The sequence below is a fragment of the Megalobrama amblycephala genome, linkage group LG6 (genome assembly GCF_018812025.1).
Source record: "Megalobrama amblycephala isolate DHTTF-2021 linkage group LG6, ASM1881202v1, whole genome shotgun sequence".
In the NCBI taxonomy this organism is placed as follows: Eukaryota; Metazoa; Chordata; class Actinopteri; order Cypriniformes; family Xenocyprididae; genus Megalobrama; species Megalobrama amblycephala.
In genome coordinates, this window is record NC_063049.1 from 26086384 (window position 1) to 26102499 (window position 16116).

Sequence of the window (16116 nt, forward strand, 5' to 3'; positions counted from 1 at the left end):
TCTAATCAGCTTAAAAAAAAAGAAATAAACCATATTCAGTATGCAAATTAAACAAACAATACTCAGTATGTAAACTATAATTTAAATTTTGACATATGAGAAGGATTAAATATAGATACCCAAGGCTATCTATCTCTCTCTCTCTCTATATATATATATATGAGGTAATGTCTGATTTAAATGACCCTTTGAGTCGTTTTCATTATTTATATCTCTATATGGATATATCTATATATATCTATATCTAATCTATCTATCTATCTATCTATCTATCTATCTATCTATCTATATATATATATATATATATATATATATATATATATATATATATATATATATATATATATATATATATATAATGAAAACTGGACTCAAAGGGTCATTTAAATCAGACATTACCTCAGCTCCAGAGATAAAACCATTGAGAAAAAATTAAAAAAAATACACTGCCCTTCTGTATAAACAAAATTGGCAATGTAAAAAAAAAAATACATATAAATAAAACCATAATCTTTCTTTTTTTAAAAAAAGTTTTATTTACAGAGTCTGAAAGTTCAGAGATATTTACAATGCTATTTATATTCCAACTGTAAACCAGAAATTAACGCTTCACTAGATTACAAATTTGCAAAATGCAAATGAGCCTGTCATGCTGAACACAATGAAAACAACACACTGGGTCCATTTGAGGCCAGTGGAATGAAATTATGCAAATAAATGATGACTGTAGGCATGTGGAGTATGAAAAAACAAGCAAATTGGTAAAACATATCCAGCTGTATGAGGCTTTGCTGAAGAGAGGACCTGTGTAGGTTTGGTCCCCTTCAAGGCATTTTATGTTGCCATCCGGATCTCCACAATCACAGAGACAAGATAAACTGATGCAGACAACATACTTTCCTTTCAGGCTGTTCAGGTGGACAAACTCAAGTTACTGTGGACATATCTCACACTCACACTCACACTCACACTCACACACACACTCACACACACACACTCAGTCTGAGTCACTACTGCTGCTGGAGGAATCTGTTGACATGGCCTCAACATCATCTTCATTTTCTTTGTTATGACCAGGTGGCTCCAGGCCAAAATCGTTGCCATGGTGAGGAGGCAGAATCCCCATGGAAACATCAGTGGACTGCCAAGGATACTGTGGGGTTAGTACATCTAAAAGCAAAAAGAGAAATATATATATTTATTAGCTAAAACAAATTACATGATTACACACATATTATTTGTATGATAAAGACAACCTAGAAGAGAAAAAAAAACACGGACAGATGAATCAAACATCTGAACAGAAGAATAAACCTGCCTGGTAACCTCCCAGCAGCCAATGCATCTCCAGGCAGGTGTCCGTTCACTCCATTGGTGGACATGTTGCTCATATTTCCCAACATTCCACTGCGCATCTCCAGATCAGTAGGGTACGGCCTGCGAGGGTCACCTACACACACACACGCACAACATATGAGCTTGCAAATACAATCGAACATAAGCCAAGTCATTGGAAAATGAAGTGAAATAGGAAAGATATGAAAGGCAATAATGAAAGAACATGATGCAGAAGGAACTAGTTTGTTTACCTGGAACCCAGTTCAGAGGAGCACACACTGCATTACTAGCACTGATCCTGTGAGCATACTTGATGATCTCCTCTGAAGAGATACTCCCTAGTTAAAACAAGCAGAACAACCAAAAAGAAGAAACATTAAGAAAATTTGATTTTAGACTAAAACAGTAAATATTTGATACTGTAGTATATCACGTAAAACATCTCAGTCTTATGACTTTATCAATTCTACTGATAAATACCGCATATTCTGGAATATAAGTCACATTTTTTATCATCTGAAACATGCTGCGACTTATCCAAAGTGACTTATATAACACAATTAATGTCAAGCATACAAAACATGGATTTGTGCTAAATAAGAGAGGTACATGGGCCCTAGTTTATTTGTATATCCTAATGTTATTTCCTAAATGTCAGTAGTTTCAGTTTCACTTTAAATTTGTTTAGTCTTGCCATTTATAATAAATGTTGCTTATAATGAATACCACTATAATTTATTTATAATCTTTTTCATTCCTGTTCTGTTCTAAATACCATCAAATTTAAAGGGTTTGTTGTGGAGTGAGATGAACTATTTTGATAAAACTGTTTTGTTTTATAATTACTTGGTGTAATAAAATATGGCTTATCTGTGTTTTTTTTTCTCTAAACAACGCAATTTTAATCTAGTGTGACTTTTGTGTAACACAACAATACCTTTTCTGGCCTTTTCAATAGACTTCAGTTTCTCTTTGGCTTGATAGACAGCAGTAGCCTGATGATGAATAAAAAAAAATTAAAAAATCATTATTTCCAGTTTCCAGAATGTGAGTTTAATCAAAATGCAATTTTATTGTTCTTTGTCATTTTTTGTAATTTCAAATGACCAAAGATTTTTCTAAAAGTACCTCAAATCAAATGCACAACACAGAAACCAGTGTTTAGTGCTGGAAATTAAAATGTTATTTCTGCAAACAGCCATAAAAAAGAAATAATAAAAAGATATATATATATATATTAAGTTGGCTTAAGAAATCCAATTTAATGAAATGTTATTTAAAATAATAATAATAATAATAATAATAATAATAATAATAATTATTATTATTATTATTATTATTAATACAACCACCAAACTCAGACTAGTTAATATTGCAGTGCAAACCTAAATTATTGTTTAAAATGTTCATGAAGTGATAAAGTATTTTGGTTTGCAGAGTGCTTAAACAATTGAATGCTACTGAAAAGAAATTGACTCATGTCAGTCACCAGTATATGCTCAGCCTCTTTGAGTTGTTTCTGGAGCTGCTGGATATCGCTGTCTCTCTTCTCAACTTCCTTCTCCAGCGTCTGCATCTCCTGGTGAACTCTGCCCTGCTCCATCGCCGTCTGCATGAGCTCCTGGAACTCTTTATCTCTCTGCACTAACAGCTCCAGAATCTGTTCACAGAATCATCAGTATTTAGTTACTGCGTGCACTTCACCGTCATCTAATAGTCAAGCAAGCATAATAGTAATTCATCACTTTAATACTGACTCTAATTATAAAGCTAATGCAAAATGTTTTAGCAAATGTCATTTCAGTTACTTTACAGTATGTATGTGCACGACTTTTCAGGATTTCCCCCCTTTGTTCGAGAACTTTTCAGAAATTGAAAGTCTGTAAATATCAGTGAATTTACTTCTTGAGATTTGAGTGTTGTCTCATATTGTGTGTGTGTGTGTGTGTGTGTGTGTGTGTGTACGGTGTCTCTCACCTGTGTGTCCTCTCCAGGCTGGGGCAGTTTCTGTGTCCTGGCCAGTGCTAGCATCTCTATCAGCTCTCTGCAACAGAAACAAGAAAGTAAAAGAACGAAAGAGGAGCTGTGTGTGTACAGCAGTAGTGTATAATTAGTGTATTATTAGGAGTGAAAACAGTAGACTCGACTGGACAAGACACTAGGACTTTATTTATTCAATTATTAACTAATTCAGCAACTGTTAGCCGAAATCACTGGGAATCTTATGAATGAACTAGCAGTTTATCATCTCATTCTGCTGTGTACCAGCTAAAAAAAAAAAAGCACACAAATGGTTATTCTTCACCTAAATGTGGAAAATATATGAAGACAAACCTGGATAAAACTTCAATATCATCCAGAGTGGATAAAAGCTTTTCTTTCGTGGGCTTCTCTGCCGCCGCCATGACTGTTTCTCCTCACTTCTGCGCATGCGTGAGAAATGAAAGGCAAACGCATGTGTCAGACAGTGACGCCTGTTGGCAGAAGGACCAAAATATACAAACCGTCGTCGTCAATAAAATATTATCTGTAAAGTTCACATAAACAGTTTTTGTAAAACTGCGGGGTAATAAAGTAAACGACGAATAACATCTAAACCTGGTTACAAATATGATGGAGACTGTTGTTATTTGGTTCTTGTTACGTTTCTCAGCGCTGGTGAAGATAGCCAACCACATTCGTGTTTGATAGGACGATGAGAATTTTAAATATTTACATAGATATTATTATTATTATTATTATTATTATTAAATGTACATAGATATTATTATTATTATTATTATTATTATTATTAATATTTACATATATATATGATATATGATGATTATTATTATTATTATTATTATTATTATTATTATTATTATATCCTATATAAGGCCTCACACTGTCCACAACAATATACGAAGCCCCCCTCCTCCACTTTTTAATTTACAATTTAGGAGTTCATTAAAAAAAGTAACTAAAATAATTTTAAATAAAATGTGTACAATTACTGCATTATCTATTCCACTTTTAAATGAGCTCAAATTAATGTGTGTCTCGTTTCCAGGTGTTGTAGTTGATTTTCTAGCAGTTGTCACTAGAGGCAGCGAGAGCCTCTGTTGTGATCTGTCATGTGCGTCACACACAAACATTGCTGCTGATCAGGAAACTAAACGCTTTCATTTTGCACCGTCTCACTTCTCTTGTGCTCTCACGGAAATAACTTCTTCAAAAGACTTTCAGTATGGTTAAAGTATCTTTTAACAAGGCTCTCGCCCTAAAGGATCCAAAGAAGGAAACTCTCATTCCTGATGTACAGGTACTGTAGTTATTAACAAATCTTGTTCACTTCTATTGAATTGCGTAACCGCATTTTAGGAATATTACGTCCAAAATTATGTCTTAATTAATCTTTTTAATCGAAAAGTCTAGTTATGTGTGCACGTTGTTCTTATATTAACTTGAGAAAAGTATAGTGAGTATCACAAATGCAGAAGTAAATGTGTGTTTCTTTGTTCAAGTTTGTTCAACAGACTTTGATCAGTTAAGTGAAAGTGTCATAAAATGGCTGACGGCCCAAAGCTTGTCAAAGACGAAAGACGGATAATCAAACCCTGACAAAAATAACTGCAGTACTCAAAAAAAAAAAAAAAAAAAAAAAAAAAAAAATATATATATATATGTGTGTGTGTGTGTGTGTACTTTGATATATAAATTTTAACCTTTGGGAAAGTACACAAGCCCCAATGTGATGTTTGTTTTCCCGTTTTCTCTTTACCACATTTTTTTGGTCTGTAATGCTGATAGAAAATCCCAAAGTCTTAAAACTTTAGAAATACTTTTGACAAACATGAACTTTTAAAGAAATAGGAAGTAAAGTCAGATACAGGAGGGTATTTGAAGTCTTCTGTGTGTGTGCTGTAAGGGCCAAATTATCTGAAAATGTCCTCACAAATACAAACGATTTAAAATTAATTTATTTGGACTGGCCGCAAAAATAAAATAATCCCATCAAGGATGGACTATGGACCAGTGCGCTGGGGCCTCTGACTGCCAGGGGGCCTCAAAGTGAGAAAACCCAGAAAAAACAAACAAACACGTACAAATGTAAAATTGAGATCGATAAACAGTAGGTGCGTTTCATTTGACCATAAGTGCCCTGTGAAGTGGACTTCACATTGTATTCTGCCATCTTGAGTGAGATTACAATCCGAAGGGAGTGAACATGTTCAGTTCTAGAGCACTGCGAATAGCATAGGATTACATAGATCACTTAACAGGAAGTGGAGAGGGAAATTTAGGTTCCTAAAGGGGATTTTCGCAGCCATGCCATAGAAGAACCATGAACAATTCTCAAAAGAACCTTATTTTGTTGTGAAGAACATTTAATAATCTAAAGAAGAACGTATTGCAATGGTTCAATGAATGTTAAAGGTTCTTCATGGAATCGTTAATGCCAATAAAGAACCTTTATTTTTTTATCATAGTCCTCAAATATATGCAACACTCAAGTGTCAGATAAAGGGTTCATGTCCATGAGCTGAACTATTACTTGTGTTTGCGATTAGAGAGAGAAGGAAAGAATATGTGTATTGACATCTATTTAATTAATCAGTATCAATGGTTCAACTGTCTCTGTGGTGGTAGCCCAAGACGTTTTTGTTTTGTTTTGTGTGGAAGCAGTAAACATGGTTGAATTTCTCCAAATGTAATTCTTCCAGACATAGTTTAGCTGTGTGGTTTTTTTACAGCACACATTGTAAATACAGGTCACATATACCTTACACTTACTACCAGGAGACTTTTCATGGGTTGTGAAAGACAGATGTGTTGAGGCATGTTTAATGTGTGCACTCTCAAACATGTTTAAGATAATTAGTGTATTGCATAAGGAGTCAGAGCTGCAAGCCAAGAATACAAAAGAAGAACCCAATGTGCAAAATACAAGCATTTAATGTAGAACAATTTGATTTGATTTCACTTTAGAATCAGGAAATGCCTGAACCCAAAGTTTCTAGAAGCTTTAAAAATACTCTAAATCCTGGTCAAGGTCATCCAACATCCTCCTCCACATACTCAATAAAGAGTCTGTGCGGTTACGTCAATGAGAGAATGTGAAAGAAGTCTAAAAAGCGGTTTTACTTTTCCACTACAAGATATTGAATGAGGATAAACTATTTGGATTACATGAGTAGAGCACAATGAAACGATTCATTGGTGCAGTATCTCTCACTCCTGCATTATACAACATGTTGTCTGTGTCTCTCTTTTCTTGTTTTGTCACTTGAATTTCTCCTCTGCTATTCAAATAGAAACTTTTATAACAATTATACTTTCTCTTTTGATTCATGTGTGAGCTTCTTTCTGCAGTTTTTGTTTGCGTGAGGAAGCGTTATATAGATGAAATGTTGCTGATTATTCCACTTTGTGACTTTGCAGAAGTTGACACCAAACTGTTTTAACACATTTTGACTTTAAACTAGAACAGAGAAACAGAGTGATTCTCACTTCTTTTTTTGTTCTGTTTTTCTTAGAACTGTCATTAGTCATCATTTCTGTTTAATCGGCTCTACATAGACTTTCTAGGGTTCATTTGCAGTGTATCTCAAGGCAGATGATATTTGGACTGACTATGGACTGAAGGTTTAGGGTACAGGTCAGGCTGGGGAAGGTCAAGCCCTGTCCTGACTTGTTGCCTTTTGCTCTGTACAGTACATAGTGCTTAAACTCAAGGATACTTTTAAACAAGGAAAATGAGCCTTCATCAAATAATATTCATATTTTGTCCTTTAGAGCTTTGAAAATCACTCTTTGTAACTTGGACAAAAAGCTTTGTTTATCTGTTCTTTTGGTTTAAGCTTGGTTTATTATGGTTACAAAGGCTGCATTTATTTGATTGTGTAATATTTGTGAAATATTATTAATACAATTTAAAATAACTGTTTTCTATTGTAATATATTTTAAAATGTAATATATTCCTGTGATATCAAAGCAGAATTTTACCATTACTCCAGTCTTCAGTGTCACGTGATCCATCAGAAATCATTCTAATTTGCTGATTTGGTGCTAAGAAATGTCAAAAATGTCTTGCTGGTTGATATTTGTGAAAACCGTGATACATTTTTTCAGTCAAGACATTTCTGTGTCACTTCTTCTGATCAATTTAATATATTATTGTTAAATAAAAGTATTAAGAGGGAGGGAGGGGGTTTGAACGATAGTGTCTGTGTATCCACAGTTATCACATGTTGTAAATGCAATAATGTAACCTGTATGATTTTGTCCTGTAGGATCCTGAGGCAGCGGTGTCGGTGCGTCAGCAGTCTAAGGTGTGGTGCTGGTGCTTCTGTCTGGGATTGGCTCTCGTGCTCTCTGGCGTAGTGGTGGCAGGAGCCTACATGTATAGATACTATATGTTACAGGTGAGATAATTGATGTAACCATGGTGATATCAAAAACATAGCCCAACAACATCCTGTCATCTTGCGTCACTGTTTATCTTCATTTTGATTAGTTTCTACATCTATATCATAATCAGTATAAGCCTGTTTCTTAAAGCAATTCATGAATAAAAGTATGCAAATTACACCCCAGACTTCATAGCAGTGAGAATAAACATGTCTGTGCAACAATGCAAACCGCCCATTTTACATTACATGTTGTTCTGCTAAGAAACATGTCTTTGAAATTAACTCAGGAAAAGGCATGACTTCATGAAATCATCACATTTTGAGAGAAAGTCACATATTTTTTTTCCAAAACAAGGCAGGATGGTTCAGACAGCAGGACATTTATAGATCTGTTCCTGTAAGCTCATTCTGTATCAAGCTTTGCTGTTTTTCCCTAAGAAACCTGATAATGTGAGCTTTTTCGAAGACGATGAGGTGGAGCTCATCAAAGTACCAGTGGCTGAGTTCAGAGACAGTGATCCAGCTGGCATCCTGAATGACTACAACATGGTGCAAAAAATACACACACACTGCGTTCAGCCATAATCACCACAGACATATCATCAGTAGCGTTAATCTCATCTGCTATTTTTTTTATCTAGTCTTAGTTTTAATCCTGTGTCAAATGTACTTTTTTTTTAATCATATTTAGTCAACCTTAATGTCTAATGTCTTAAATGTCTGGGATTTTTTTTGGTTTAGTTTTAGTCAGTGAAAAGTTAGGTTTATTTGATAATCACAATTATTTTGCATAAAATTATAATCGCAACGATTGTTGTCATTTGAGAAATGTATTTTTTGTAACAATTAATTTTCACTTTCACCTATAAGCACCAATCAAGGGAATGTCAACTCATACGCATAGTTTATTTTACCTCTAAATCTAGTTTCCTGATTTATCATAGGCTAATTAACATACTCCATTATGAAAACTGGTAAAAGAAGAACATTTTTCAAAATCTAAAACAGTGAAACTACTAATAGTAATTCCAATCGTTCCAAATTACATAAAAACAACGGCAAAAAAGACGTACTTTCACGCAGAGCTGCGTAAGTGCATTTATTCAGCAACCATGAACGCAAACATGGTTGAATTTATTACAGTTAATCACTGAGAAGGTTTGATGGCAGATTTAGTCACAGTACAACGCAAATGGCTCATGAAGGAACACATGCTGACTATTACACTTTAATTTGAGCAGAATATCTCAAATGGTGATCGCTAAACTTCAGCTTATTTATCTGTGTTATCAGATCATCGGCAGCACTCGCGTGGTGTAGCGAGAATATGTGCGTATGGTTGCCCGATTGCAAAGATAAAGTAAAACACTGGGCAGAAAATATCAGAGCTTTAAGAGAAAAGCTCTGATAGGGGGATTTAAACTCTTTACATCTGAAAACTGAATGCTTGTAGATGCTTGTTAAAAACAATCAGTAATATTTTGTCTTCTTTTTTTATTAGACAAAAAAGAGAGATTTTGGTAAAGTTATCATTTTTTTAACTTCATTTTACTCTCATCTTTTTCTCATCGATGATATAGCTTGTGGTTAGTCACATTTAACATTTAATGACGTTGGTCTTGTCTCGCCATCATCTCATCTTAGTCATAAAAAAGTTAGTCGACAAACATTTGTTGTCATAGTTTTTATTAACAAAATTAACAGTTAGTTCCTCCAGGATTTTGTAATCTTGTGATTGCAAGAACGAATGTGAATTCAACCAATCTCCATTATTTGTGGCAGGGAAGAGTATACCATACCATTCTTTGAAATGTTAATGCAGACCTAAACATGCTTGTGTTCATGCTATATGTATTTCTAACCCCACAGGACGACGAGGTGTTTGTCTGTGGGATGAAGTACTATGAGGACGACTATGTGTTTGATGAGGAGGTGGAGGTGGAGGTGGATGTAGAAATACCGCTGAGGCTGATTGAAGAGAATGTGTTCTTTTTTGAAGACGATGAGGTGGAGCTCATCAACGTACCAGTGCCTGAGTTCAAGGACAGCGATCCAGCTAGCATCCTGCATGACTTCAAAATGGTGCAGAAATACACACACAGTGTTTAGCCATAATCACCACAGACATATCATCGGTTCCTTCAGGATTTAGCGAATTAATGCAAAAATTTGTAGCAACTTGCATTTTTGTATTATTTCCTTTTTTGCAAAAAACTGTTATTATGTATATTATCCCCAGACCACAGAAACTGTTTTTGGAAAAGTTTGGATCTGTAAATCTGTAGGATTTTTTTTAAAGAAATTACTCATTTTAATCAGAAAGGATGAACTAAATTTATCAAATGTGACAGCGAAAACAATATCACAAAAGACTTCTATTTCAAATAAATGGTGGTCTTTTGAACATTTCATCTATTCATCAATCCTGGGAAACAATTGTATCAAAGTTTCCTTAAAAATATTAAGCAACAAAACAGAAGAGATGTTTCTTAAGCACCAAATCAGCATATTAGAATGATTTCTGAAGGCTCATGTGACACTGAAGACTAGAGTAATGATGCTGAAAATTCAGCTTTGCCATCACAGGAATACACTACATATTAACATAATGTATTAAAATAAAAAAACAGTAATTTTAAATTTTAATAGTACTTCGTAATATTGCTGTTTTTAATGTATTTGATCAAATAATGCGCAAAAAAAAAAATCGCACTGACCCCAAACTTTTTAACATTAGTGTAATGTACTCTTGCTGTAATCTACTTACATAAATACATAAAGATTATTGATGGGTTTTCAATGCTGAACATCTCAAAAGAAAAGAGTCTGACATATTCAGATTATTGGACAATTAATATGGATTTTTCAGTGACCATTTCTTATATTTTTATTTTTGGTCTCCATCAATCTTGAATATTTGGTTACATCTTATATTATTTATAATACTAAAATAATGTTGTCAGTCTTAAGTGCATCTGTCTGGTTCCATGTGAATAAATCTGTCATTCTGTGTTGTCAGATGCTGACTGCTTATCTCGACATGACTCTGAACAAATGCTACATCATCGCCCTGAACACCTCTGTCGTCATGCCACCCCGAAATTTCCGTGAGTTCGTGGCCAACACCGAGGTAAACAAAGAGAAGCTGTGAATAATGTCTTTGTTTGCATGAATGTGTTTTTTGTTTTTCGCACAAATGCATTTCAGACGTTAAGCCTGGGAGTCACAACACACCCAACCGACGGTCGAGACGTTTTTTTTCCGGTGTGTTCCGAATCTATTGACTCTAGTCAGACACCGTATGGGTTTTTTGGGCCGATTCAGCGTCAGTGAGAGAGAACTCTGTTTGGCTGTTCAGCTTAGTGAATGAGTCAGTGCACGAGAATAAAAGTAAAAGTGATGAAAACAAGCAATGAAGTCAAGACGGTACAGACGCCTGGTTAGTTCACTCAAAAATGACATTTCTGTCATTATGTACTCATCCTCATGTCTTTCCACACCCCTAAGACCTTCGTTCATCTTCGGAACACAAATTAAGATATTTTTGATGAAATCTGGGAGTTTTTTTTTTTTTTTTTTAACTAATGAATTACCACATTCAAGGTCCAAAAAGTAGTAAAGACATCGTTAAAATAGTCAACGTGACTACAAAGGTTCAACCTCAATGTAATGAAGTGCACAAAAATAACTTTATTCAAAAAAATTATTCTCTCCCGTCAAATACGCTGTTCATGTGAGCAGCACAACACATGCGTGTGAAGCTGACGCAGGAGCCGGCCAATACTGAGCCGGCGTTCTGATGTAGAACCTGGAAGCGCTGCAATGCAAATAGCTGCTTTGTTTATCAACAGTCTGGTTTCCCTTTTTCAATGATGAAAATAGACTTTTGAGACCTATTGATATAGGCAGTTATTTCCATATATGCTGGAGCAGAACGCACATGCTATTTGACAGCGGTCCTTTTTGTGTTCGAGTGCCAACGAGAGGTGACAACACAGTCAGCTTTCGTCGCCCTTAGTTCTTTGATGTCAACTTGATGTGTCCCAGGGTTTAGATTTACGTTTTCTGTTTGTTTTTTTGCAGGCAAAAATGTATCTTCCTCAGACGTACCTGATGCATGTACAGATGATGGTGACAGAGAAGCTGGACAGCACCAGTGATCTGGGCTATTACATCAATAAACTGTGCAGCAACAAAGACACGTACAGACTGCAGCGCAAAGACACCATACTGGGTAAGTTCACACAAACAAACCCTTTGATAACACTGTTTACTGTCAACAGTGGTTACATCTTTCCATAAACGTCTCAAGTTTTAAGCAAAAATACAGTATTTCGTCTTACGTTCAATGCATAAACAAGTACTTTTGCCTACCATAAACCACATACATGTAAGATAGAGTGTTTGAGGTTTTACATCATAGCTGTTGTATACTTTCAAACGTCTGAAAGCTGAATGTGCTTCACTGCAGGTATGCAGAAGCGCGAGGCCCTGAACTGCCACAAGATCCGCCATTTTGAAAACAAGTTTGTGGTGGAGACTTTGATCTGCGAGCCATGAAGAACAAGCATCACGCATGGGTGTCTCTGACACAGAAGCAGATCTTCAACACTTTCTTTTGTTTTTCAGCTTTTCATAGGCCTTCATGTCTAAAATGTGAAATTGTCTTTTCTGCACAATGAGGGTTTTTTTTATTATTATATTTGTCTTATGCTATTTTATGAATAATAGACTAAATAAAAAGTAGCAATGTGCACAAGAACAAAAAGGGATTAACAATGGCGTTTAATCTGATCAGCATTAAGAAAGCAAGTAATTTAATAATTTATTCCCTTGAGTTTGCTGAAAAAGTTTGAGGGTTTTTTTGTATCTTTAAATACAAAAATGTTTGTTGTTGGTTTTTTTTTGTTTTTTTACATTTGCAACATCTACTGTATGTAACCTTGATACTGTTCAAAGGTTTCAGTAAATTAGTGCATAATCAGGATCATCACTATGTTGCAGTGCTAAAATGCAAGGTTTAAACCTAATCCCAGACTAAAATGCATGTTTGAGCTATTTTAACTGAAAGCAACTTGCACTGACATATCTTAAAATGCCAATGCCATTTTTTTGTCTCAACATGCACATCAGTAATGTGTTTTTTTCCTTTTTCCTAAGGCATGTTTATAAAAGCTACTTCAATCTCCTAATTGTACTATGGCCTAATCCTGACTTAATCTTAGCCCGGTTTATGAAACCAGGCCATATTGTCACAATTTGAGGTATTCTTAAATTTGCACTTTATTTTAACTATAAATGATTTTTTTTTTTTTTTTTTTATGGGATCAGTAACCATACATACAGAACACTTTCAGTCAAATATATGAATATAGAACTTATAAATGTCTAAATTTAATTACCATAAATGTTCCAATTTGAAATTTTGTTCTTTACTAATTTGTATATAAGCCATCATTAAATAAGATCATGAACTTTACACTTTTCTGTCTTCAGTTTCTGTCTACACTTTTCTGTCTTCAAGCTTATGAACTCTTAAGAAACAATAAATAAACAGAAAAATCTTACATAATGATTGTCTTTTTTTAAGTTTGTCAAAATACACTGCTGTTTAAAAAATGAGGGTTTAATAATATTTTTATTCAGTAAAACTGAAAGTAATGGCTGCTACGAATTCAGCTTTGCATCACAGGAATAAATTACATTTTAAACTATATTAAAATAGAAAATAGCTACTTTAAATTGTAATAATATTTCACAATATTATTTTTACTGCATTTTTGATCAATTAACTGCAGCCTTTGTGATCATAAAAGACTTTTTTTCAAAAATGAAAAAAAAAAAAATATATATATATATACAGGTGCTGGTCATATAATTAGCATATCATCAAAAAGTTAATTTATTTCTCTAATTCCATTCCAAAAGTGAAACTTGTATATTATATTTATTCATTACACACAGACTGATATATTTCAAATGTTTATTTCTTTTAATTTTGATGATTATAACTGACAACTAAGGAAAATCCCAAATTAAGTATCTCAGAAAATTAGAATATTGTGAAAAGGTTCAATACTGAAGACACCTGGTGCCACACTCTAATCAGCTAATTAACTCAAAACACCTGCAAAGGCCTTTAAATGGTCTCTCAGTCTAGTTCTGTAGGCTACACAATCATGGGGAAGACTGCTGACTTGACAGTTGTCCAAAAGACGACCATTGACACCTTGCACAAGGAGGGCAAGACATAAAAGGTCATTGCAAAAGAGGCTGGCTGTTCACAGAGCTCTGTGTCCAAGCACATTAATAGAGAGGCGAAGGGAAGAAACAGATGTGGTAGAAAAAAAGTGTACAAGCAATAGGGATAACCGCACCCTGGAGAGGATTGTGAAACAAAACCCATTCAAAAATGTGGGGGAGATTCACAAAGAGTGGACTGCAGCTGGAGTCAGTGCTTCAAGAACCACTACGCACAGACGTATGAAAGACATGGGTTTCAGCTGTCGCATTCCTTGTGTCAAGCCACTCTTGAACAACAGACAGCGTCAGAAGCGTATAAAGACAAAAAGGACTGGACTGCTGCTGAGTGGTCCAAAGTTATGTTCTCTGATGAAAGTCAATTTTGCATTTCCTTTGGAAATCAGGGTCCCAGAGTCTGGAGGAAGAGAGGAGAGGCACACAATCCACGTTGCTTGAGGTCCAGTGTAAAGTTTCCACAGTCAGTGATGGTTTGAGGTGCCATGTCATCTGCTGCTGTTGGTCCACTGTGTTTTCTGAGGTCCAAGGTCAACGCAGCCGTATACCAGGAAGTTTTAGAGCACTTCATGCTTCCTGCTGCTGACCAACTTTATGGAGATGCAGATTTCATTTTCCAACAGGACTTTGCTCCTGCACACAGTGCCAAAGCTACCAGTACCTGGTTTAAGGACCATGGTATCCCTGTTCTTAATTGGCCAGCAAACGCGCCTGACCTTAACCCCATAGAAAATCTATGGGGTATTGTGAAGAGGAAGATGTGATATGCCAGACCCAACAATGCAGAAGAGCTGAAGGCCACTATCAGAGCAACCTGGGCTCTCATAACACCTGAGCAGTGCCACAGACTGATCGACTCCATGCCACGCCGCATTGCTGCAGTAATTCAGGCAAAAAGAGCCCCAATAGTGCTGTACATGCTCATACTTTTCATATTCATACTTTTCAGTTGGCCAAGATTTCTAACAATCCTTTCTTTGTATTGGTCTTAAGTAATATTCTAATTTTCTGAGATACTGAATTTGGGATTTTCCTTAGTTGTCAGTTATAATCATCAAAATTAAAAGAAATAAACATTTGAAATATATCAGTCTGTGTGTAATGAATGAATATAATATACAAGTTTCACTTTTTGAATGGAATTAGAGAAATAAATCAACTTTTTGATGATATTCTAATTATATGACCAGCACCTGTATATATACTTTTGAATGACAGTCATAGCCAGTGTAATGTAAAGCAAGCTGAGCTTGGAAAAAGAAAGAATGTTTTAACAATGTTTTAATAAGGTTAATGGGTCAGTCTTCGAATTCTGATCCTGGCTCCTCAGACATTCATTGTTTTCCTGGTAACAGACCGTATATGATCATTAGTTGAATGTAATGTTAAAATATTTGATCTGATCCCAGCTTAATATTTTAATGGGTGTTAATGGGCTTAATAGAATTAATGGGTGGAGTCTGACCTAGTGGTTTAGGGATAGTTTTGGGTAGGATGTGGATGGACCTTCAAGCACCACCCATTACATCCAGAGGGTGAGCTGGATGTCATGTTTCATTGGCTCTGCAGTGAGCAGCCTCTTCAACCAACCACTTCCCCTGGGTTTTATGGCTGGAAGAGCTCATTTGCCCCCTCTGGTGGTGAAAACCAGAATGAAATGAAGACAACCTGTAGACTCCTATACATCTCCCTAAACATTGTAAAAACATGCAGCAACAAAACATTCATGTCTAAGATATCACAACTGAAAACTAGTGTGCTTATTTTCAAGGAAACTGAAGCAAGTCTAAACTACTTTAGTCAAACACTGGCAGCTGTTGCTCATTTCATTAAAAAGGCTGTTTGAAAAGTGGAAATTTATTTGAAGATACTGGACTGAGGATGTAGAAATTTCAGCATTCATAAACAAGATGGCTGACAATGTTTATGACCTGTAGACTTTGAGTTTACTTCCAAGACAATATCCGTCCCGAATGGCTCCCTTCAGACTGGTTAACCAGCAACAGCTAAAGACAAAAAATTGAGCGTTCGGATGACTCAGTCAGAAGAGCAGAAACTGTAACCCAGACTGAAGGTCTTCAGCTAGATTTCTCAAGGAATTTCACGCAAGTACATTCTGATGAAGGC

General features: G+C 35.3%; 2 protein-coding genes across 3 annotated transcripts; one reads left to right on the plus strand and one right to left on the minus strand.

Moving 5' to 3' along the window:
• Window positions 1-791: 791 nt before the first annotated feature.
• med4 (mediator complex subunit 4) lies at window positions 792-3831 on the minus strand. The gene is made up of 7 exons (XM_048193588.1): window positions 3673-3831; window positions 3316-3382; window positions 2828-2998; window positions 2276-2333; window positions 1590-1676; window positions 1319-1450; window positions 792-1170 (listed from the first exon to the last, which is right to left on the minus strand). Exons 1-7 carry the CDS (start codon window positions 3741-3743, stop codon window positions 998-1000), a joined length of 759 nt encoding a protein of 252 aa, XP_048049545.1. The 5' UTR covers window positions 3744-3831; the 3' UTR covers window positions 792-997.
• Window positions 3832-4456: 625 nt separating this feature from the next.
• Window positions 4457-13298, plus strand: itm2bb (integral membrane protein 2Bb). Of its 2 annotated transcripts, XM_048193590.1 has the most exons (7): window positions 4457-4639; window positions 7612-7743; window positions 8170-8280; window positions 9601-9813; window positions 10751-10861; window positions 11815-11965; window positions 12203-13298. In XM_048193590.1, the coding sequence occupies exons 1-7, from the start codon at window positions 4565-4567 to the stop codon at window positions 12289-12291; spliced, it is 882 nt and encodes a 293-aa protein (XP_048049547.1). In that variant the 5' UTR covers window positions 4457-4564; the 3' UTR covers window positions 12292-13298. The 2 variants fall into 2 exon arrangements, with proteins under 2 accessions (XP_048049547.1, XP_048049548.1); XM_048193591.1 differs by lacking the exon at window positions 8170-8280 and having other exon boundaries at window positions 4459-4639.
• The last annotated feature ends 2818 nt before the right edge of the window (window positions 13299-16116 follow it).